This window comes from Bos indicus, chromosome 24 (genome assembly GCF_029378745.1).
Source record: "Bos indicus isolate NIAB-ARS_2022 breed Sahiwal x Tharparkar chromosome 24, NIAB-ARS_B.indTharparkar_mat_pri_1.0, whole genome shotgun sequence".
Taxonomy (NCBI): domain Eukaryota; kingdom Metazoa; phylum Chordata; class Mammalia; order Artiodactyla; family Bovidae; genus Bos; species Bos indicus.
Window position 1 is genome coordinate 43,434,708 of NC_091783.1, and position 17,958 is coordinate 43,452,665.

Sequence of the window (17,958 nt, forward strand, 5' to 3'; positions counted from 1 at the left end):
ACTTAAGACAAAATAAGTCTATTACCTTAAAATTGTGGACATCAGAAGTCCAGAATAGGTCTCCCTGGGCCAGTCACGGTGCTGGCAGGACTGCGTTTCCTCAGGAGGGTCTTAGAGAGAATTGTTTCCAGCTCCTAGAAGTTGCCGTGTTCTTTGGCTCATGGCTTCTTCCTCCATCCAGAATAGTTGCCCCATCTCAAAGACTTTTAGTATGAAAGAAAAGGTTTTCATTTTTGCATGCCTAATACATACCAGTCCCTTTTTACCTGCTATTTTGTCAAATTACCTCTGTGCCTTGGCTTTCTAATCTGTAAAACAAGGGCTTATGATGCTAAGGGGCACACCCTACTCCATATTGTTTAGTCACTCAGTCGTGTCTGACTCTTGCAACCCCATGGACTGTATAGCCTGCCAGGTTCCTCTGTCCATGGGGCTTCCCAGGCAAGAATACTGGAGTGGGTTGCCATTTCCTGCCATCCAGGGGATCTTCCCAACCCAGGGATCAAATCCAAGTCTCCAAGGTTGCTGCACTGCAGGCAGATTCTTTACTGCTGAGCCACCAGGAAAGCCCCATCCTACTCCACAGCATTCAGTAAATGATTTATTTCTGATAAATTACTCTGGGTTCTATAGTCTGATATGTTTCCCTTTTGGAAACTACTATAGGTTAGGGTAGGGAAAGGATATTCCACACAAATGATAACTGAAAAAGAGCAGGGGTGGCTACACTATTATCAGACAAAACAGACTTTTAAGTCAAAAACTCAACTAGAGAAAAGGACATTTTGTAAGATAAAAGGGTCAATACACAAGATATAACAATTATTAATATATAGGCTCCTAACATCAGAGCACCCAAATATATAAAGCAAACCTTGGCAAAACTGAAGAGAGAAATAGACCATGACACATTCAATAACCCGTTTTCAGTAATGGGTAGAACAACCAGATACAAGACCAGTAAGGAAACAGGACTTGAAAACACTAGATCGATTGGACCTAACACATGCAGAACATTCCACACAACAGCACAGAACACACGTTCTTCTCAAGTGTACATGGAACGTTCTCCATGATAGATCACATATTAGGCCACAAAAAAGAAAGTTAACAAATTAAACCACTCTGAAATCATACCAAGTATCTTTTCTGACTAATATGGAATGAAACTATTAAATCAATAGCTGTAAAATTAAAAAAGATTCACAAGAGAAAATTAACACATTTTTGAACAACCAGTGAGTCAAAGAACACAAGTGAAACTAGTAAATATCTTCATACAAATGAAAATGAAAGCACAATATACACACATTTGTGGGATGCAGTAGTAAGAAAGTTTACAATAGTAAACAATGACATTAAAATAGAAGAAATTTCTCAAATCAACAATCTCACTTTATACTTTGAGGAAGAACTTCAACCAAAGTTAGTAGAAAGAAGGAAACAACAAACATTAGAGAAGAAGAATAGAAAAAAGTCAATGAAAGTAAGAGTTGGTTTTTTTGAAAAGACCAACAAAATTGATAAATCCTTAGCTAGATTAAGAAAGAAAAATCAGAAATGAAAAAGAGATTATAACTGATGGACTTCCTTAGTGGTGCAGTGGTTAAGAATCTGCTAAAGCAGGGGACATGGGTTTGATCCCTGGTCTGGGAAGATTCCATATGCTATCAAGCAAGTAAGTCTGTGAGCCACAAGTTCAGTTCAGTTCAGTACAGTCGCTCAGTCGTGTCCAACTCTTTGCAACCCCATGAATTGCAGCACGCCAGGCCTCCCTGTCCATCATCAACTCCCGGAGTTCACTCAGACTCACGTCCATCGAGTCAGTGATGCCATCCAGCCATCTCATCCTCTGTTGTCCCCTTCTCCTCCTGCCCCCAATCCCTCCCAACATCAGAGTCTTTTCCAATGAGTCAACTCTTCGCATGAGGTGGCCAAAGTACTGGAGTTTCAGCTTTAGCATCATTCCAAAGATATCCCAGGGCTGATCTTCAGAATGGACTGGTTGGATCTCCCTGCAGTCCAAGGGACTCTCAAGAGTCTTCTCTAACACCACAGTTCAAAAGCATCAATTCTTCGGCGCTCAGCTTTCTTCACAGCCCAACTCTCACATCCATACATGACCACAGGAAAAACCATAGCCTTGACTAGACGGACCTTTGTTGGCAAAGTAATGTCTCTGCTTTTCAATATGCTATCTAGGTTGGTCATTACTAAAGTCCAAGTGCTCCAGAGTCCTCGAACCACCATTACTGAGCCTGCACACCCATGCTCCCCAACAAGAAGCCTCCGCAATAAGAAGCCAGCACACCACAACTAGCAAGTAGCCCCTGTTCACCACGACTAGAGAAAGCCTGTGTGCAGCAACGAAGACAGTGCCATCAAAAATAATACATAAAAAATTAAATGAGTTTTTTAAAAATTGTTTTTAAACCCGTAAAACAAGTTTTGGCGAAGAAAGTGGAATCCTTTTACAGTTTGCGGGAAAGTAAAACGGTGCAGCCACTATAGAAAATAGTATGGAGGGTTCTAAATATATTAAAAGTAGAACTACCATTTGATCTAGCAATCCTACTTCTTGGCACATATCTAAAAGAATTAAAAACAGGATCTCAAAGAGATGTTTGTATACCCATATTCATTGCAGCATTACTCACAATAGCCAAGATGTGGAAGCAACCTCTGTCAGTTCAGTTCAGTCGCTCAGTCGTGTCCAACTCTTCACAACCCCATGAATCACAGCACGCCAGGCCTCCTTGTCTATCACCAACTCCCGGAGTTCACCCAAACTCATGTCCATCAAGTCGGTGATGCCATCCAGCCACCTCCTCCTCTGTTGTCCCCTTCTCCTCCTGCCCCCAATCCCTCCCAGCATCAGAGTCTTTTCCAATGAGTCAACTCTTCGCATGAGGTGGCCTAAGTACTGGAGTTTCAGCTTCAGCATCATTCCTTCCAAAGAACACCCAGGACTGATCTCCTTTAGGATGGACTGGTTGGATCTCCTTGCAGTCCAAGGGACTCTCAAGAGTCTTCTCCAACTCTTCAAAAGCATCAATTCTTCGGCGCTCAGCTTTCTTCACAGTCCAACTCTCGCATCCATGCATGACCACTGGAAAAACCATAGCCTTGACTAGACAGACCTTTGTTGGCAAAGTAATGTCTTTCCTTTTGAATATGCTATCTAGGTTGGTCATAACTTTCCTTCCAAGGAGTAAGAGTCTTTTAATTTCATGGCTGCAATCACCATCTACAGTGATTTTGGAGCCCAAAAAAATAAAGTCTGACACTGTTTCCACTGTTTCCCCATCTATTTCCCATGAAGTGATGGGACCACATGCTATGATCTTCGTTTTCTGAATGTTGAGCTTTAAGCCAACTTTTTCACTCTCCTCTTTCACTTTTATCAAGAGGCTTTTTAGTTCCTCTTCACTTTCAGCCATAAGGGTGGTGTCATCTGCATATCTGAGGTTATTGATATTTCTCCCCGCAATCTTGATTCCAGCTTGTGCTTCTTCCAGTCCAGCGTTTCTCATGATCTGCTCTGCATATAAGTTAAATAAGCAGGGTGACAATATACAGCCTTGACATACTCCTTTTCCTATTTGGAAGCAACCTAGATGCCCAAAGATAGATGAATGTATAAAGAAAACATCTCTCCATACAATGGGATATTATTCAGCCATAAAAAAGGAGTCTTGTCATACACTACAACATGGACAAACCTTGAGGACATGATGCTAAGTGAAATAAGCCTGTCATAAAAAGAAAAATACTGCATGATTCCACTTATATGAAGTATCTAAAGTAATCAGACTCACAGAAACAGAAAGAAGACAAAGGTTGTCAGGGTGTGGGAAGGGGTAATAGGGAGTTTTTCAGGGGGTACTGAGTGATTGATAAAAGCCCCCCTCCCACTTGCTTCCAGGATCTTGAGTCAGACCTACAGTGTTCATCCATGCGTTAACATGAACATATATTCCTGACACTGAGAACAGGAGAGAATAAGTGGCTGTGGATTCATAGAAATCCTCCAGAGGTTTGGGTTTCCCCACACCAAATGCTGGCATTTGAGAATCTTTATTTCAGCTCACAGGCCAAGGGGCCCAGCTCTTATATGGGTTATACTACTAATAAGGGAAGACTGTTGACTGTTCTTCACTACAACTATTGTTTACTATTTTTTTTATTGCAATTAACATACTGGTTTAGCTACACTTTGCACAAAACATACTTTTGCCCAATGTGAGAAGGACGTTTAGATCATGTCTGTGGTAAAATGCTTTGAGTTCTAAACAACCACAGGGTGGAAGCACACAATCCACAAATAACTTCCTACATATGATTTCTTGAGTTATTTCAGTTATACAGCTTGGCAGATTATCAGCATCCAATTTTCATATTTTCCAATATACATTTCTTACAGAATAAGCTCTTACCTAAGTAATAGTCAAACAAAAACTGAGTAGGTTAATAATAATAATCGAAGCAAGATCCTTTTCACTGAACAAAAACACTTTTTCTACCTAACTTTTAATAGGCTTTTAATTTTTATTGCTAAGTAGAATATTTTTCCTAATTGTAAATTCAATGCATGCATATTATAAAATATTAGGTAATACAAAAGAGCATAAGGAAAAATAAATATCATCCAAAATCTTTGCAGCCAAAATAAAAAACAGCCTTCTAGTGTGATTCAACCCAAATATTTTGTCATTATGTATATAAATGTATAAATATTTTAAATGACATTATATTGATGTAGAATGTTGCATCGTTTTTAAAAATTATTTACTTGTGAAAGTGATGAATACACTTTCACTGTAAAAAAATTTGAACAGGATTTCCCTGGAGGAATAGTGAATAAGAATCCACCTGCCAAAGCAGAGGACAAGGGTTCAATCCCTCCTCCGGGAAGATTCCACATAGAATGGAGCAACTAGGCCCCTGTGCCACAACTATTGAGCCTGCACACCCAGGAGTCCACACACCGCAACTACTGAAACCCCTTTGCCTATAACCCGTGCTTTGCCAGAGAAGCCTGTGCACCACAACAAAGGGAAGCCCCTGCTGGCCGAAACTAGGGAAAGCCCACGTGCAGCAACGAAAGCCCAATGCAACCAAAAAATTCAAACAACACAAATGTGAAGTACTCTGTCAGCTTCTTCCTGCCATGCCCACCCCACACTGCCCTGTAGAGACCATCATTTCCACCTTGTCGCACCCCCTCAGACCTTCCTGTGCAATCCCGTGATGCAAGAATTCAGCGTGTATAACTTTCTATTAAAACATCCAGTAGAGGGAACTGTTTCTCTTTTAATATGTATGTTATATTACTTTTTTCTTTGCAAAATCAATGTGTCTTTAAGAAAAAATCTGTGTCTAGGATGTGATTTACACAATGCAGAATGTATAAGAATTTATAAACATCTTTACTTCTACTGACTAGTTTCTAACTAAAATAAAATCTTAAATCTTATTTTCTCCCTTCAATTTTCTTGTTGGTTTGCTTGTTTCATTTTCTTTGACCTTGAAATTACATGGTTTTTAAAGGCTACTGCTATTGAGAACACTTATGGGGGAAAAAACCCTTACTGTTGGTAGAAATATAATTGTTTTTTTTTCTTTTGAGAGGAAGATAAACTATATAAAACAATATAAGAAGTGAAGATAAAATGTATATTTCATCTGGCAGTAATTCCATTTAAACTTCTAAATAGATTAGTATTACTGAATAGAGACTATTTACTTTTAGATACTCTGAAAATACTTTTTTCCCCCCAAGATGGCAAATTCTATAATGAGTATTTCAACCATATTTTATGAGTGGCATATACATTTTAATTTCACAGCAGTTCTCAACAAAGAGCTGACTGGACTTGCCAACTTGGTTAGCCCACTATGCTGATGTGGAGTTTCTATGCTCAAGACTGTGGTCGATTTGCACAATAACTAAGAGGTTAAGAGGAAAAAAAAGGATGGGGGGACACATGTGCACCCATAGATGATACATGTCGATGTATGGCAAAAACCACCATAATATTATAAAGTAATTATCCTCCAATTAAAATAAATTTTAAAAAAAGAGAGAGAGAGAGACTTGTGTTTGATCCCTGGGTCGGGAAGATCTCCTGGAGGAAGAAATGGCAACTCACTCCAGTATTCTTGCCTGGAAAATCCCATGGACAGAGGAGCCTGGCAGGCTACAGTCCACGGGGTTGCAAAGAGTCAGATAAAACTGAGTGACTAAGAACAGCACAGCACAGCACAATTACAATTTAGGGGACAGTTCTGGACCTGATGTAGTTGCTCAGGAACAAGTTGTAACATAACCACAAATTTTCTTACTACCTTTGGTAAAATGAACACCTACTACAAGCCAGGCACGGTTTCAGCACTGCAGATTCCTGTCCTGTTGGGAGCTAACATTCAGGACGAACAGGAAGCACAGTGAAAACGTGTTCAATATGTCTGGCAAGGCAAGGGGGCATGACAGGAAAAGGAGGTTGGTCGGGGTCCAATTACCAGTCAGCTCGGTGTTCACGTCCCCACTCTGCTCTCAGGCTAAACATCTCAGATGCCTCCCTAAGTGCCTCACCAGGCCTCTGTCTGCTCCCAGCCCACCTCCCACCTCTGCTGGATGGTCCAAGTCCATACAGACCTGACCCTCACTGACTTCCTACCACACCCAGACACAGAGCCAGGCCCACACTGTCTGACTCAAGGGTACACCCACCACTCAGAGCTTTGCAAAGGCTCTGAGCACTGTGTTGAGGTCCCTGGTGTTTGCTGACCGCTGTCCACATTTAGGCCCCGAACTGAGGGCCTCGCTGTGATACTGCTGAACCACCTACAGGGCGGGCATCACCTCAGGACTTAACTCTGCTGCTTTCTGGGTGTGTGACAGGCCCCAGAATAGCACCTGCTATTGAATGAATGAAGCATAAAATACAAGGGAGAGACACACACATAGCTGAAAAGTCCCAGACCTTGACCCTGCTCGTAGAAGAGTGAACAGAAGGGCAGAGATGGTCCTGTCATCCTCTCAGCCAAACACTGGCTTTCAATTGTTTGTAAAACTGGTTTGACATTAAGACAGCATATTTTCCAGCCACTCATACTACTATTTCTCCCTGGAACTACACTGTGAAGGATTTTTGGTAGCTTGCTTATAAAACTATATCACGGCCTGTCTGGGAGATAAGTAATTAGAATCCCATTCAGTCAGCTCTCTGCCATGGCTGTCACATCCCTCTGACTCTGGGTACTGTGCCCAGTGACAGCCAAGGCCACACAGTATCTCAGAATGTGGTCACAACAAATCACAACCGAGAAGCGCCTTTTCAAGAGGCAGGAAAAGTCAGCAGGCCTTTAAGGACACTTCCTCCTGGAACTGCTTTTTGCTGACTGCGTCCTTGAAGGACACAGAGAACAGACATTGCAAAAGGTGTATGGCAGAGTCCGCAGCTGTTCTGGGCCTGGACCCACCCGAGGCCAACCTGGCGATGACACCTGCTGGAAACTGTGCTGGACTTGAACCCGAGTGAATATAATTAAAGAGCCAATTGATGAGGTTTTAAAAAAGGTTAAAACTGACCATTTGAAAGCTCCGAGGAGCCAAGTGGGCAAAGAATCTTGTCAGCCGCTGCGGTCCAGAGAGGGCAGACCAGGAACCAGGTAAAAGGGGGACGTGAGACCCTCAGGCAGGCCTTACGGGCAAAGACCATGGCGGCCTCGGAGGCCCCGTCTCCACGCTGGCGTGTGTCTTCCTCCTCCCCGGACCTCTGTGTCCATCACTTGCTGACCCCGACCTGCTGTCACCTTCTCCAGGGGTGCTGCGGGCGGATTTCGGGGTAAACGTGAAGCTCTGGGGGGTCCGCAGGCTTTGCTCTTTATGCTGCCAGCTGCAGTCCGAGCCCTGAGTGTCTGACTGTGCCCGCGAGCGCCTCCTGGTCCGGCCTCCACTCCGGGCACCCTGGGCTGGCCTCAGGCCATGGCCTCCCTTCCTGAGCTCCTCTGGGGTGCCCCCTCCTCCCACGGGGAGATGGATCTGTGGAGGCGGGAAGCGCAGCCTGGCCTCGGCCTGGTGGGCCTGGGGGCCAAGAGCCTTCAGTCACCAGTGATGGCCAACACTGAGCGGAGCCCCCACCCCGCCATCTCTCGTGTTTGGTCCATGTGAAGGACGCCTGGTGTCATCCACGAACAAGCTGGGGGAGGAGAGTTTGCAGACAGCGGTTGCCAGGCTACACTCATTTGCCTCGTGCTGCAGGAGGCGGGAAAGCCAACGTGCATGCACAGGAGAGGGGCTCTTCCGCACCAGGAGGGGAATGCTAGGAGTGACCGACCCCCAGACTCGACAGCGACCCCGTGTGGTGGACTGCATTTTGGCTCTGGACTGTGAGTGTGTGACTGCAGAGAAGAGCTCAGAATGACTTCAGAAATATAAGAAAACTTTGAGTCAGTAATGGTAACAGGGTGATTAAGGGTGAAAGAGGAGAGTGAAAAAGCTGGCTTAAAACTCAACATTCAAAAAGCTAAGACCATGACATCCGGTCCCATCGTTTCATAGCAAGTAGACTGGGAAAAAGTGAACATAGCAGCAGATTTTAATTTCTCGGGCTCCAAAGTCCCTGTGGACAGTGACTGCAGCCATGAAATTAAAAGATGCTTGCTCCTTGGAAGGAAAAATATGACAAACCTACACAAAGTATTAAAAAGCAGAGACATCACTTTGCCAACAAAGGTCCATTTTGTCACAGCTATGGTTTTTCCAGTAGCCAGGTTATGGGTGTGAGAGTTGGACCATAAAGAAGGCTGAGCACCAAAGAATTGATGCTTTCAAATTATGGTGCTGGAGTAGACTCCTGAGAGTCCCTTGGATAGCAAGGAGATGAAACTAGTCAATCCTAAAGGATATCAACCATGAATATTCATTGGAAGGACTGATGCTGAAGCTCAAGTTCCAACACTTTGGCCTCCTGATGCAAAGAGCCAACTCACTGGAAAAGACACTGATGCTGGGAAAGACTGAGGGCAAGAGGAGAAGCAGACAACAGAGATGGTTGAACTGCATCACTAACTCAATGGACATGAGTTTGAGTAAAGTCAGGGAGATGGTGAAGGACAGGGAAGTCTGGTGTGCTGCAGTCCGTGGAGTTGCAAAATGTCAGACACAACTTAGCAACTGAACAACAGAGTCCCCATACACCCCACACTGTTTCTCTAATAACATATTACATTAAAATAGTAGATACATTTGTCACAACTAATGAACCAATATTAAAACATTCTTATTACCTAAAGTTCACACTGTTCATTTTCCTTTATTTTCACCCAGTGTCCTTTTTCTATTCCAGGATCTCATCCAGGATACACTATTTTTAGTCACTAGGTATCCCTGGGCTCCTCAGGCCTGTGACAGTTTCTCAGACATCCCTTGTTTTTGATGACTTCACAGTTTTGAGGAGGGCAGGTTTGGTATACCCTCAGCTGGTATTTATCTTGACATTTTCCTCTTGAGCAGACTGGGCTTATGTGTTCTGGGACGAGGACCACAGAGTAAAGTTGTCTTCTCACCATATGGTGCCAAGAGTGCATACCACTGACACAGCTTATCACTGCCGACACTGACTTTGATCATCCGGCTGATGCCTAGTGCCTTTTTTATTACAATATAAGTAACACACCGTTTAGGTAACTGGCTTCCCAGACGGCGGCTGTGGTAAAGGACCCGCCTGCCAATGCAGGAGACATAAGAGATGCAGGTTCAATCCCTGGGTTGGGAAGATCCCTGTAGACAGGCATGGCAACCTACTCCAATATTCTTGCCTGGAGAATTCCATGGACAGAGCAGCCTGGTGGGCTATAGTCCATGGGGTTGCAAGGAGTTGGACACAACTGAGGCAACTTAGCACACATGCACGCATGTAGGTAATAGGAACGCTGAAATCAATGACTATTTAAGAGCTGAGCATCTTAGCTGCATCCTCTTAATCACCCCTCTTAATGGCTCTCTGAAGCATAGGTACTATTACTCTATTTCACAGATGAATAGGAAGAACTTTTCCACAACACATACACACACATAATTGTGCTAAAAATATATAAAACTGACCATTTTCATCTGCTTGGTTCTATGACACGAAGTATAATTCATGCTGTCATGCAACCACCACCATCTTCAGAACTTTTCATCTTCCCAATATTGTACATGCTTTACCCTTGATGAACATCACCAGTCTTTTGGTCTTTAAAAGATTCAAATGGTTCCACTTTGTCAGGCCCACCTTTAACATTCCTGCAGCCAAATGTGACCAGCTTTTTCCTCTGGGTGCAGTAATTAATACTGGTGCTTCCAACTCATCTTCATCCTTATTTTTTTGTACTTTGCTGAGATATACTTGGATTTCCCTGGTGGCTCAGATGGTAAAGCATCTGCCTACAATGCAGGAGACCTGGTTCGATCCCTGGGTCAGGAAGATCCCCTGGAGAAGGAAATGGCCACCTAGTCCAGTACTCTTGCCTGGAGAATCCCATGGATGGAGGAGCCTGGTGGGCTATACTCCATGGGGTTGCAAAGATATACTTGACAAAATTATAAGATATTAAAGTGTATGCTGTGATTATCTGATTATGTATTGGCTCCCCGGTAGTGCTAAAGGCAAAGTATCTGCCTGCCAATGCAGGAGACAGAAGAGATGTGGGTTCAATCCCTGGGTTGGGAAGATCCCCTGGAGGAGGAAATAGCAACCCCCTCCAGTATTCTTGCCTAGACAACTTCATGGACGGGGAGCCTGATGGGCTACAGTCCATGGGGTTGAAAAAGAGTTGGACACGACTGAAGGACTGAGCACAAAGTGTACACTGTGATTATCTGATATGTATGTGTGCTCAGGTCTTTACTTCCTGTTGCTCTGAAGCGAGTGCATGCTGGATGCCAGCTCCAAGGCCAGGCTTGGCTGCCTGCTGTGACATGGTGCCACCACTCCCCTCTGAGACAGAGAACACATTTCCCAGGACCTTCTTCCCTGGGGAGTTCTGTTTTAGAGGCTGCAAAAGAGAAATACGCACCAAGCTCTGCTGTCTCAGCTTCCTTCCTGTGCACCAGACAGTCAGAAGTCCTGGGCCACATGCTGTCATGTCTCTTTGGTTTCCTGACTCTCTGCCCACATTCCATCCGGTGGAGGGGTTTTCACCTCCATGCCATTTGTGGGATGCCACAGCGTGTCAGATAGGCTGAGAATATTGGGAAAAGCCCCATCCAAAGAGCCACCAGTTACATTACATTCTTGACTTAATGAAGATAAACGTTTATCACAAGCAGGTGACCACACAAGACACTGGTTGTTAAAGCTTATTTCAGAGCAGCTTCCCTGGGCCTCCAGACATCTCAGAGGGATGGAGACCATGGGGTGGGGTCTCACCAGATCTGGGAAATTTGACCCTTGCCTTGACTCGGCCCTTTCCAAACTAGGGCTCGCATGGACAGTCCGTGAGAATATTTGCTGGCAATCAACACCACGCACTTTAACCCAACACCTTCAAATGTTGGACTCTTTGTGTCTCAGAGCCATACTTCCGGTAAGGCCACATCCTTATTCAAGGAGTGCAGCAGAGCAAGGATCCCAAGTTGCTGTATGATGTCTCTGCTTTTCCAAAGCCGTTTCTTCACATCTAAGCAGGTCCCTGGTCATTTCCACCACAGTGCTCACCACTAGTCTTAACTGCATGCTTATTTCCTTATTTACATGTGTATTGCTGACCTTCCCACAAGACTGCAATAGACCAAACCATGGTCCCCTTGTCACTGAACCTGGGTAGTACAGCACCTGGCACCCAAGTGTTGAGTAGACATTGACCTAACAGATGAATGAGTAAGGGAGATTCCACTAATTCCAAATGTTCTGACATAGCTTCAACTTGGGTGCCCATGAAGGAAAACAGGGAGTCACACCTAAAGCATAAGCAACAAGATAAAAAACAAACAAGTGGGATATCAAACTAAAAAACTTCAGCATAGCCAAAAAAAAAAAATCATCAACAAAGTAAGAAGATGATCTACTGAATAGGAGAATATATTTCTAAGTCATGTACCTGATAAAGGGCTGGTCTCCAAAATATACAATCAACTCCTACAACGCAGCTGCAAAAGAACAAACCCAGTGAAAGGGTAAAGGACTTAACGTAAACAGACATTTCTCTAAGAGGACATACAGATGGCCAACACGTATACAGAATAATGTTCAACATCACTAGTCATCAGGGAAATGCAAACTGAAGCCATAATGTGATATACCAATACCTGTCAGGGTTGTTATCAAAAAGACAAGTGATGGTGAGGATGAGGTGAAATTGGAGCCCTCGTGTACTGCTGGTGGGAATGCAAAATGGTACAGCTGCAGCAGCAAACAGCACAGAGGTTCCTCAAGAAATTAAAAACATGACCACCACACAATGCAGCAGTCCAACTTCTGGGTATCAATCCAACAAATCAGAATCTTATAGACACATGAGCACTCCCACGTTCACTGGAGCACTATTTATAACAGCCGATATATAGTGACAACCACTGACAGATGAATGGATTAAAAAAGTGTGGTCCATACATACAATGAAGTAAATACTGCTCAGCCTTAAAAAACATAAATGAGCCCTGAGAGAATTATGCTAAGTGAAACAACCTAGTCACAGAAAACCAAATAGCAGATCTTCCTCCTACATAAACGTATCTAAAATAGTCTAATCATAGAGTCAAACAGTAGAATGGTGGTTGCCAGGGACTGGCGGTCGCGAGGGGTAGGGAGATTAATATCAACAGGTCTCAAGTTCCAGGAGGAGTCGGAGTCAGGCAGAAGGACTGAGAAAACCCAGAAAGAAGTCCTACTGACTCTAAGGAGAAGCTTCAAAGGAGGTGATTCTGCCCTCAATAAGTCAAACAAGGGAAGAACGAAATAGAGACCACTGTGGTTGGTAGAGCATGAGCGAAGATGACCTCTATGAGACATTTTTGGAGAGACACCAGAGAAAGCCACGAACTGCTTGGAGAGAGTACGGGGAAGTCAGAAAACAGAGGCACCAAGCACAGAGAATGTGTTCAAGATCTGTTGACACACTGAAGGAACATCTTGATGCACTTTGTGGCCTAACAAATTTTCCATGTATTCTTCAGGAAAGATTTACTAGGGATTGGTAATGTCTGCTTACTCCTAAAATAGACCAAAACTTGCTGGACAACAAGGCAAAAAGGAAAAGGGAAAGTCATTAAATTTGTGAAAGATGATACCAATTATTCAATGAATGGTGTTACAAAACTTTCACTGGCAAAACAATAGTGAGTTGTCACACGTTAATATGATGCTCACCTGATGCAGAGGCGGGAACCTCACCGGGAGCCTGACAACGAATCGATTCTGAGCCCAAACCCACCACACAGTTGGGAGATCAGACGGTCAGAAGGTCAAAAACCCCTGGGGAAGGAGACTTTGGTCTCTTTACCACAGGACATGTTGGGGAAAGCACAGCCTTCAACATGAGACTAACACTGTGATTCAGAAACTGCACTTCAGTGCTACACTTACTGAATACTCATTTAATACCATCATCTATATTAATGCTTTTCCAATTAACAAGAGGGATACTGTTGCATCACCTAACCTATATTGATAGGCTGTGTGTGTTAGTCGTTCAGTCGTGCCCAACTCTTCAGCAACCCCATGGACTGTAGCCCACCAGGCTCCTCTGTCCATGGAATTTTCTAAACAAAAATACTGGAGTGGGTTGCCATTCCCTTCTCCAGGGGATCTGCCTAACCCAGGAATCAAAAGGTCTCCTGCATTGGCAGGCAGACTCTTTTTACCGTTGAGATGGCTAACTAAATAAAAATCTCAAAGAAGCAAGGGACCAATGTTTTGAACCAATTTCACTGTAAATGTTGACTGCTGGATATAAAAACCTGAGAGCAGACCCTTAAGAGAACATTCATTATGTGAAGCAGAACTGTCCTAGGATAATGCACACAAACCAACATCATCTATTTAATAAAAATATTTAATGCTGCCAAAAGGTATAAAAATACAGTAGGAATGGCAGTACAATACAAAGTAGTCTCTCCTAATTTATTTCTTTTACATCTTTCTACATTTCACACGTGCGTTAGAAAACTTAACAATGCATTGAATTAGAGGCTTCTGCACAGTCGTCCGCTGGCGGCGCTCTTCGCTCCCTGGATGTAAGGTTTACTTTGTAAACAGACACACGTGAGGCAATCTATAGGCTTATCAAGCCTCACTGAGATTCCGGAGTGGGCTTCAGGTCTTGTTTTGCACATCAATGGTTCAAAATTTATAGGTGCAGAATATTCTCAAGGCATGAATATTTAGGTGTCTGTCAATCTTGGCCTAAAACATAAAATAAGAAGTCATCTATTCAATTCGTATTTACCAAACACACAGACGTACATAGACACACACAGACATAAAAGGACTAACAATGAACTAAAAAGGTTAAAAAAAAAAAAAAAATTCCAACACATCACACTCAACCACACTGAATGCTTCACTGTTATCTTGGTAAAGCTGCTTATGTGTTTGCTCTTCAAATAGAACTGGTGGTGTGAGGCAGACTTAAGTTAAAGCACCATAACTCAAGTCTTTTACAAGAATCACTAATTATGAATTTTGTAGGTCATCCTGTATTACTCAAGAAATGACCTCCATGTGAGCAATACTGACGGACAGACAGGTTAAAAAAAAAAATGTACCCACAACAGTTCAGCAAGATTATATGGTATGTGCTAGACTTACCAATACTTTGGAATTCAATGCAAAAGTCTAATCCAATTTGGACCTCCAATGTATTATACTGCTAAAAATATTAATGAGTGTAACATCTGAACATAAAGTTGGCTTATATCTTTAACTCACGGACTGTGAGCAGCATGCATTTTGTCCTGAAGGATAACACTAATGATCACAGCAATGCAGAACTGAAGTGACATGACTTAAGTATTAAAAGAAAACACAGACATGAAATAATTGATAGATTTATTGTATTTTAATGCCAAAAAGTAAAGATAAATATGAATTTCAACAAGCGATAGAGATGAAATAACTAGTTTAAGGGCAGCTGAGATTTTAATGTTATTTCACAATATCTGCAAACAGCTGAATTTCTGAGGTGGTAACTGGTTTTTCCCAACTTCCTCTGCTATGACCAAAAAAAAAAAACAAAAAAACACAACAGCCCAGATCTCAATACCTGTTATTATTGTGTCCCCACATATATAAACAGAAGACATAAACTGCACCCACACTTTTATCCAAAACGTTCCATCAAAACCCCCAGCACTGCGAGTTGGCTTCTTCCTGAGTGCTGGCTCTTTGGTGTCAGGTTTCCAGCACCGACACAGAAATGTCCAGACACCAAGGGAACATTCTCGTTAGATGCCTGTGGGCACAGAAACACAACGGGTGCTTCCTGCAGGGAAGCGAAACAAAACCAAACCCTGAACCAAAGTGGCTGACGTAAGAAATGAAGCTCCTGATCAACCCTGACTGTTGTAAATATGAAGTGTTCCCCACACCTTCAGAAGCCCCCTCATGAAAGCAAAAGAACAAAGCCCACGAGTCAGAGTGAATGGAACCATGGTTTGAGTCACAGGGTAGTCTGATTTCCAGGATTCCTCTGGATCAGCAGTAGTTCAAACTGCTCCACAAAGTTTTTTGGAGGGAAAAACATTTGTTTCACTTGAACCATAAAAAGAGGGTTATTTCAGGTTTTAACAGGCAAAAGTAGCTATCTAATGTTCTATGTAAATATTCCATAAAAACAGGCCCAGTGAGACATAATGGGAAAGTATGAGATCTGGAGTCACTGGGATTCTACAGATGGGAGTCCATGTCTCAGCTCTGACACGAACTACATGTAGAGCCGCAGGCAAGTTGCTGGTTCTCTGACTCAGGGTGTATGTGTGTGTATTTATGAGAGGTGGAGTATGTGTGTGTGTTTAGGAGAGGTGGAGTGTGTGTGTATGTAGGGGAGGTGTATTTAAACCGACTGACACAACTGGCAGTGCATTAACGACACACTCCATTAGATGAACGACTGTAGAACAACTTAAGGTCTCAACAGGGGCCATCTCCACACCTAAAGGAACAAAGTCAAATGCACCCAAAGTAGTTCCAGCCACCAGATGCTCACACTCATGTTTCACTAAAAAGAGTCACACACACTTTTCTGGGGTAAGCAAGGCACTCACTGCCTTACAGACAAGATTAGCTTGCCCAGCTTCCCTCTCCTGAATTCACCAAACTCAAAATAACTTCAGGTTTTTTATAGCAGTAATTTGTCATCATATGTCTTAAAAGTCTATACCAAATGAAAGCAACAGTAAAGAACTGATGTTTTTCTTTGGGGAAAAAAGAAACGGTCTCCATACAGATAAAAACTCCCAGCCACTCTCCTTACAGTTCCCCAAACATAGTATGTGGTGGAAAACCAGAAAGTATTAGATTCTGCAAGCGATATCCGCCCTGAGTTCTGTAAGTCCTATATTCCACTCTAAAGTACAAAACCAAAACAGCAAGAGTTCCAATGACTGAACTGTTCATTCTCCCACTGGACTGCACAGAGCTTGTGAGGGCGCTGGGGAATGTCCACGGTCAGGCTGTTCCTGATAAAGCCTCTGGCTGAGTCACCGCTCGCCCAGGCACCCTCCGTGATGGGACAGCACGTACACACCCAGGAGCACAGAGGACACCCAGCCTTTCTGACTCGTCCGCTGCTGCAGGGGCTGTGGTGTCGCTGGCCGAGAAACAGGGCTCTGAAGACAGATGTGAGGGAGAGCAGCCTCAAATTCAAACCAGCGAACTCGGGGAAAGCTCCAGAATACATCACCCAGGGAAGACAAGACCTGTATTTTCAGCGAGCCAGGAGGACTGCATTTTATTATGTGAAAAAATACTACATTTCTGTTTTTTAAAAATTTTGTTTAGAAGATGCTGCATCCCATCATCTAAACAAGTCAAAGCCAAACAAGAGTTTCCTGATGTGAGAGATGTAAACAGCTGTGACATGGGGACGGGGGCCCAGACTCACTGCTCCTGCCCACGCCCATGCTTCCTACCCACTGACAGCCCCGCTCGGACCTGCCAGAATCAGAAACCAGTCAGCACTGACAGATAGCGTGATTCCTACACTCTTGCCTGGACTCAGGAAAAGTGGATGACACGCACAGCGGCATTCGACTTACAGTGAGCTCCATTTACAAAGTGTAAGACTATGTCTGAAAGTAAAAATCAAGGCAGCAAGATCCTGAAACCTGTACAGGGGACTTTCCTGGTGGTCCAGTGGTTAAGACTGTGAGCTTCCAACACAGGGGGCACAGGTTTGATCCCTGGTTGGGGAACTAAGATCCCACATACCAAAAATTAATAAATAAAATTAAAAAATAAATTAAAAAAAAAATCCTGTATAATAACCAGGTAGGCACTTCAGAAGTGCTTTCCCTAGAGTATACAACGGTCAATATAAGATTTCCAGTCATCAGGTCTGGCCTGTGTTGGCTCACACAGAATCCAGTCCGAGACATTCTTCTAAGAGAGAAGTGACTTGCAGAAGTTATACCTTTCTCTAAGAATTTAATTCTAAACACACAGGACTCTTCAGCACCAGGACCACTTTTCCAAGATGGTGGAAAAGTCAAATCTCAGGTGACTCTGGCTCAGTGACCTGAACACCTGCATCAGCTGGAGGTCAACAGAGAACACTCTGAAACACGGAGCCCGGAGCAGCGGAAACCACCACTAAGTGGGAACAACCGTCACTGCCAAGAACCCTGCAAGCAAAGGTGGAACTGATGAGTGCAAAAGGATGGCTCTGTGTCAGAAACTGCTTCTTAAACTAATAGGTGTTTTTTGATTCAAACCATCAATTCTAGTTTATCTGAAACAAAGGGGACATGCA

General features: G+C 43.4%; 1 protein-coding gene across 4 annotated transcripts in view; it reads right to left on the reverse strand.

Moving 5' to 3' along the window:
• The window catches only part of PTPN2 (protein tyrosine phosphatase non-receptor type 2), an 86,360-nt gene that overhangs the window by 4,203 nt on the left and 64,199 nt on the right, over window positions 1–17,958 (reverse strand). For 2 of the 4 annotated variants that reach the window (XM_019986808.2, XM_019986809.2), the window contains one exon: window positions 26–14,393. Coding sequence is in view for 2 of the 4 variants with exons in the window: in XM_019986809.2 (XP_019842368.1) it covers window positions 14,372–14,393 (22 nt within the window). In the remaining 2 variants the exon portion in view is untranslated. Of the gene's footprint in view, window positions 1–25; window positions 14,394–15,302; window positions 15,442–17,958 lie in introns of those variants that run through there. The other 2 variants (XM_070778976.1, XM_070778978.1) reach the window with 2 other exon arrangements.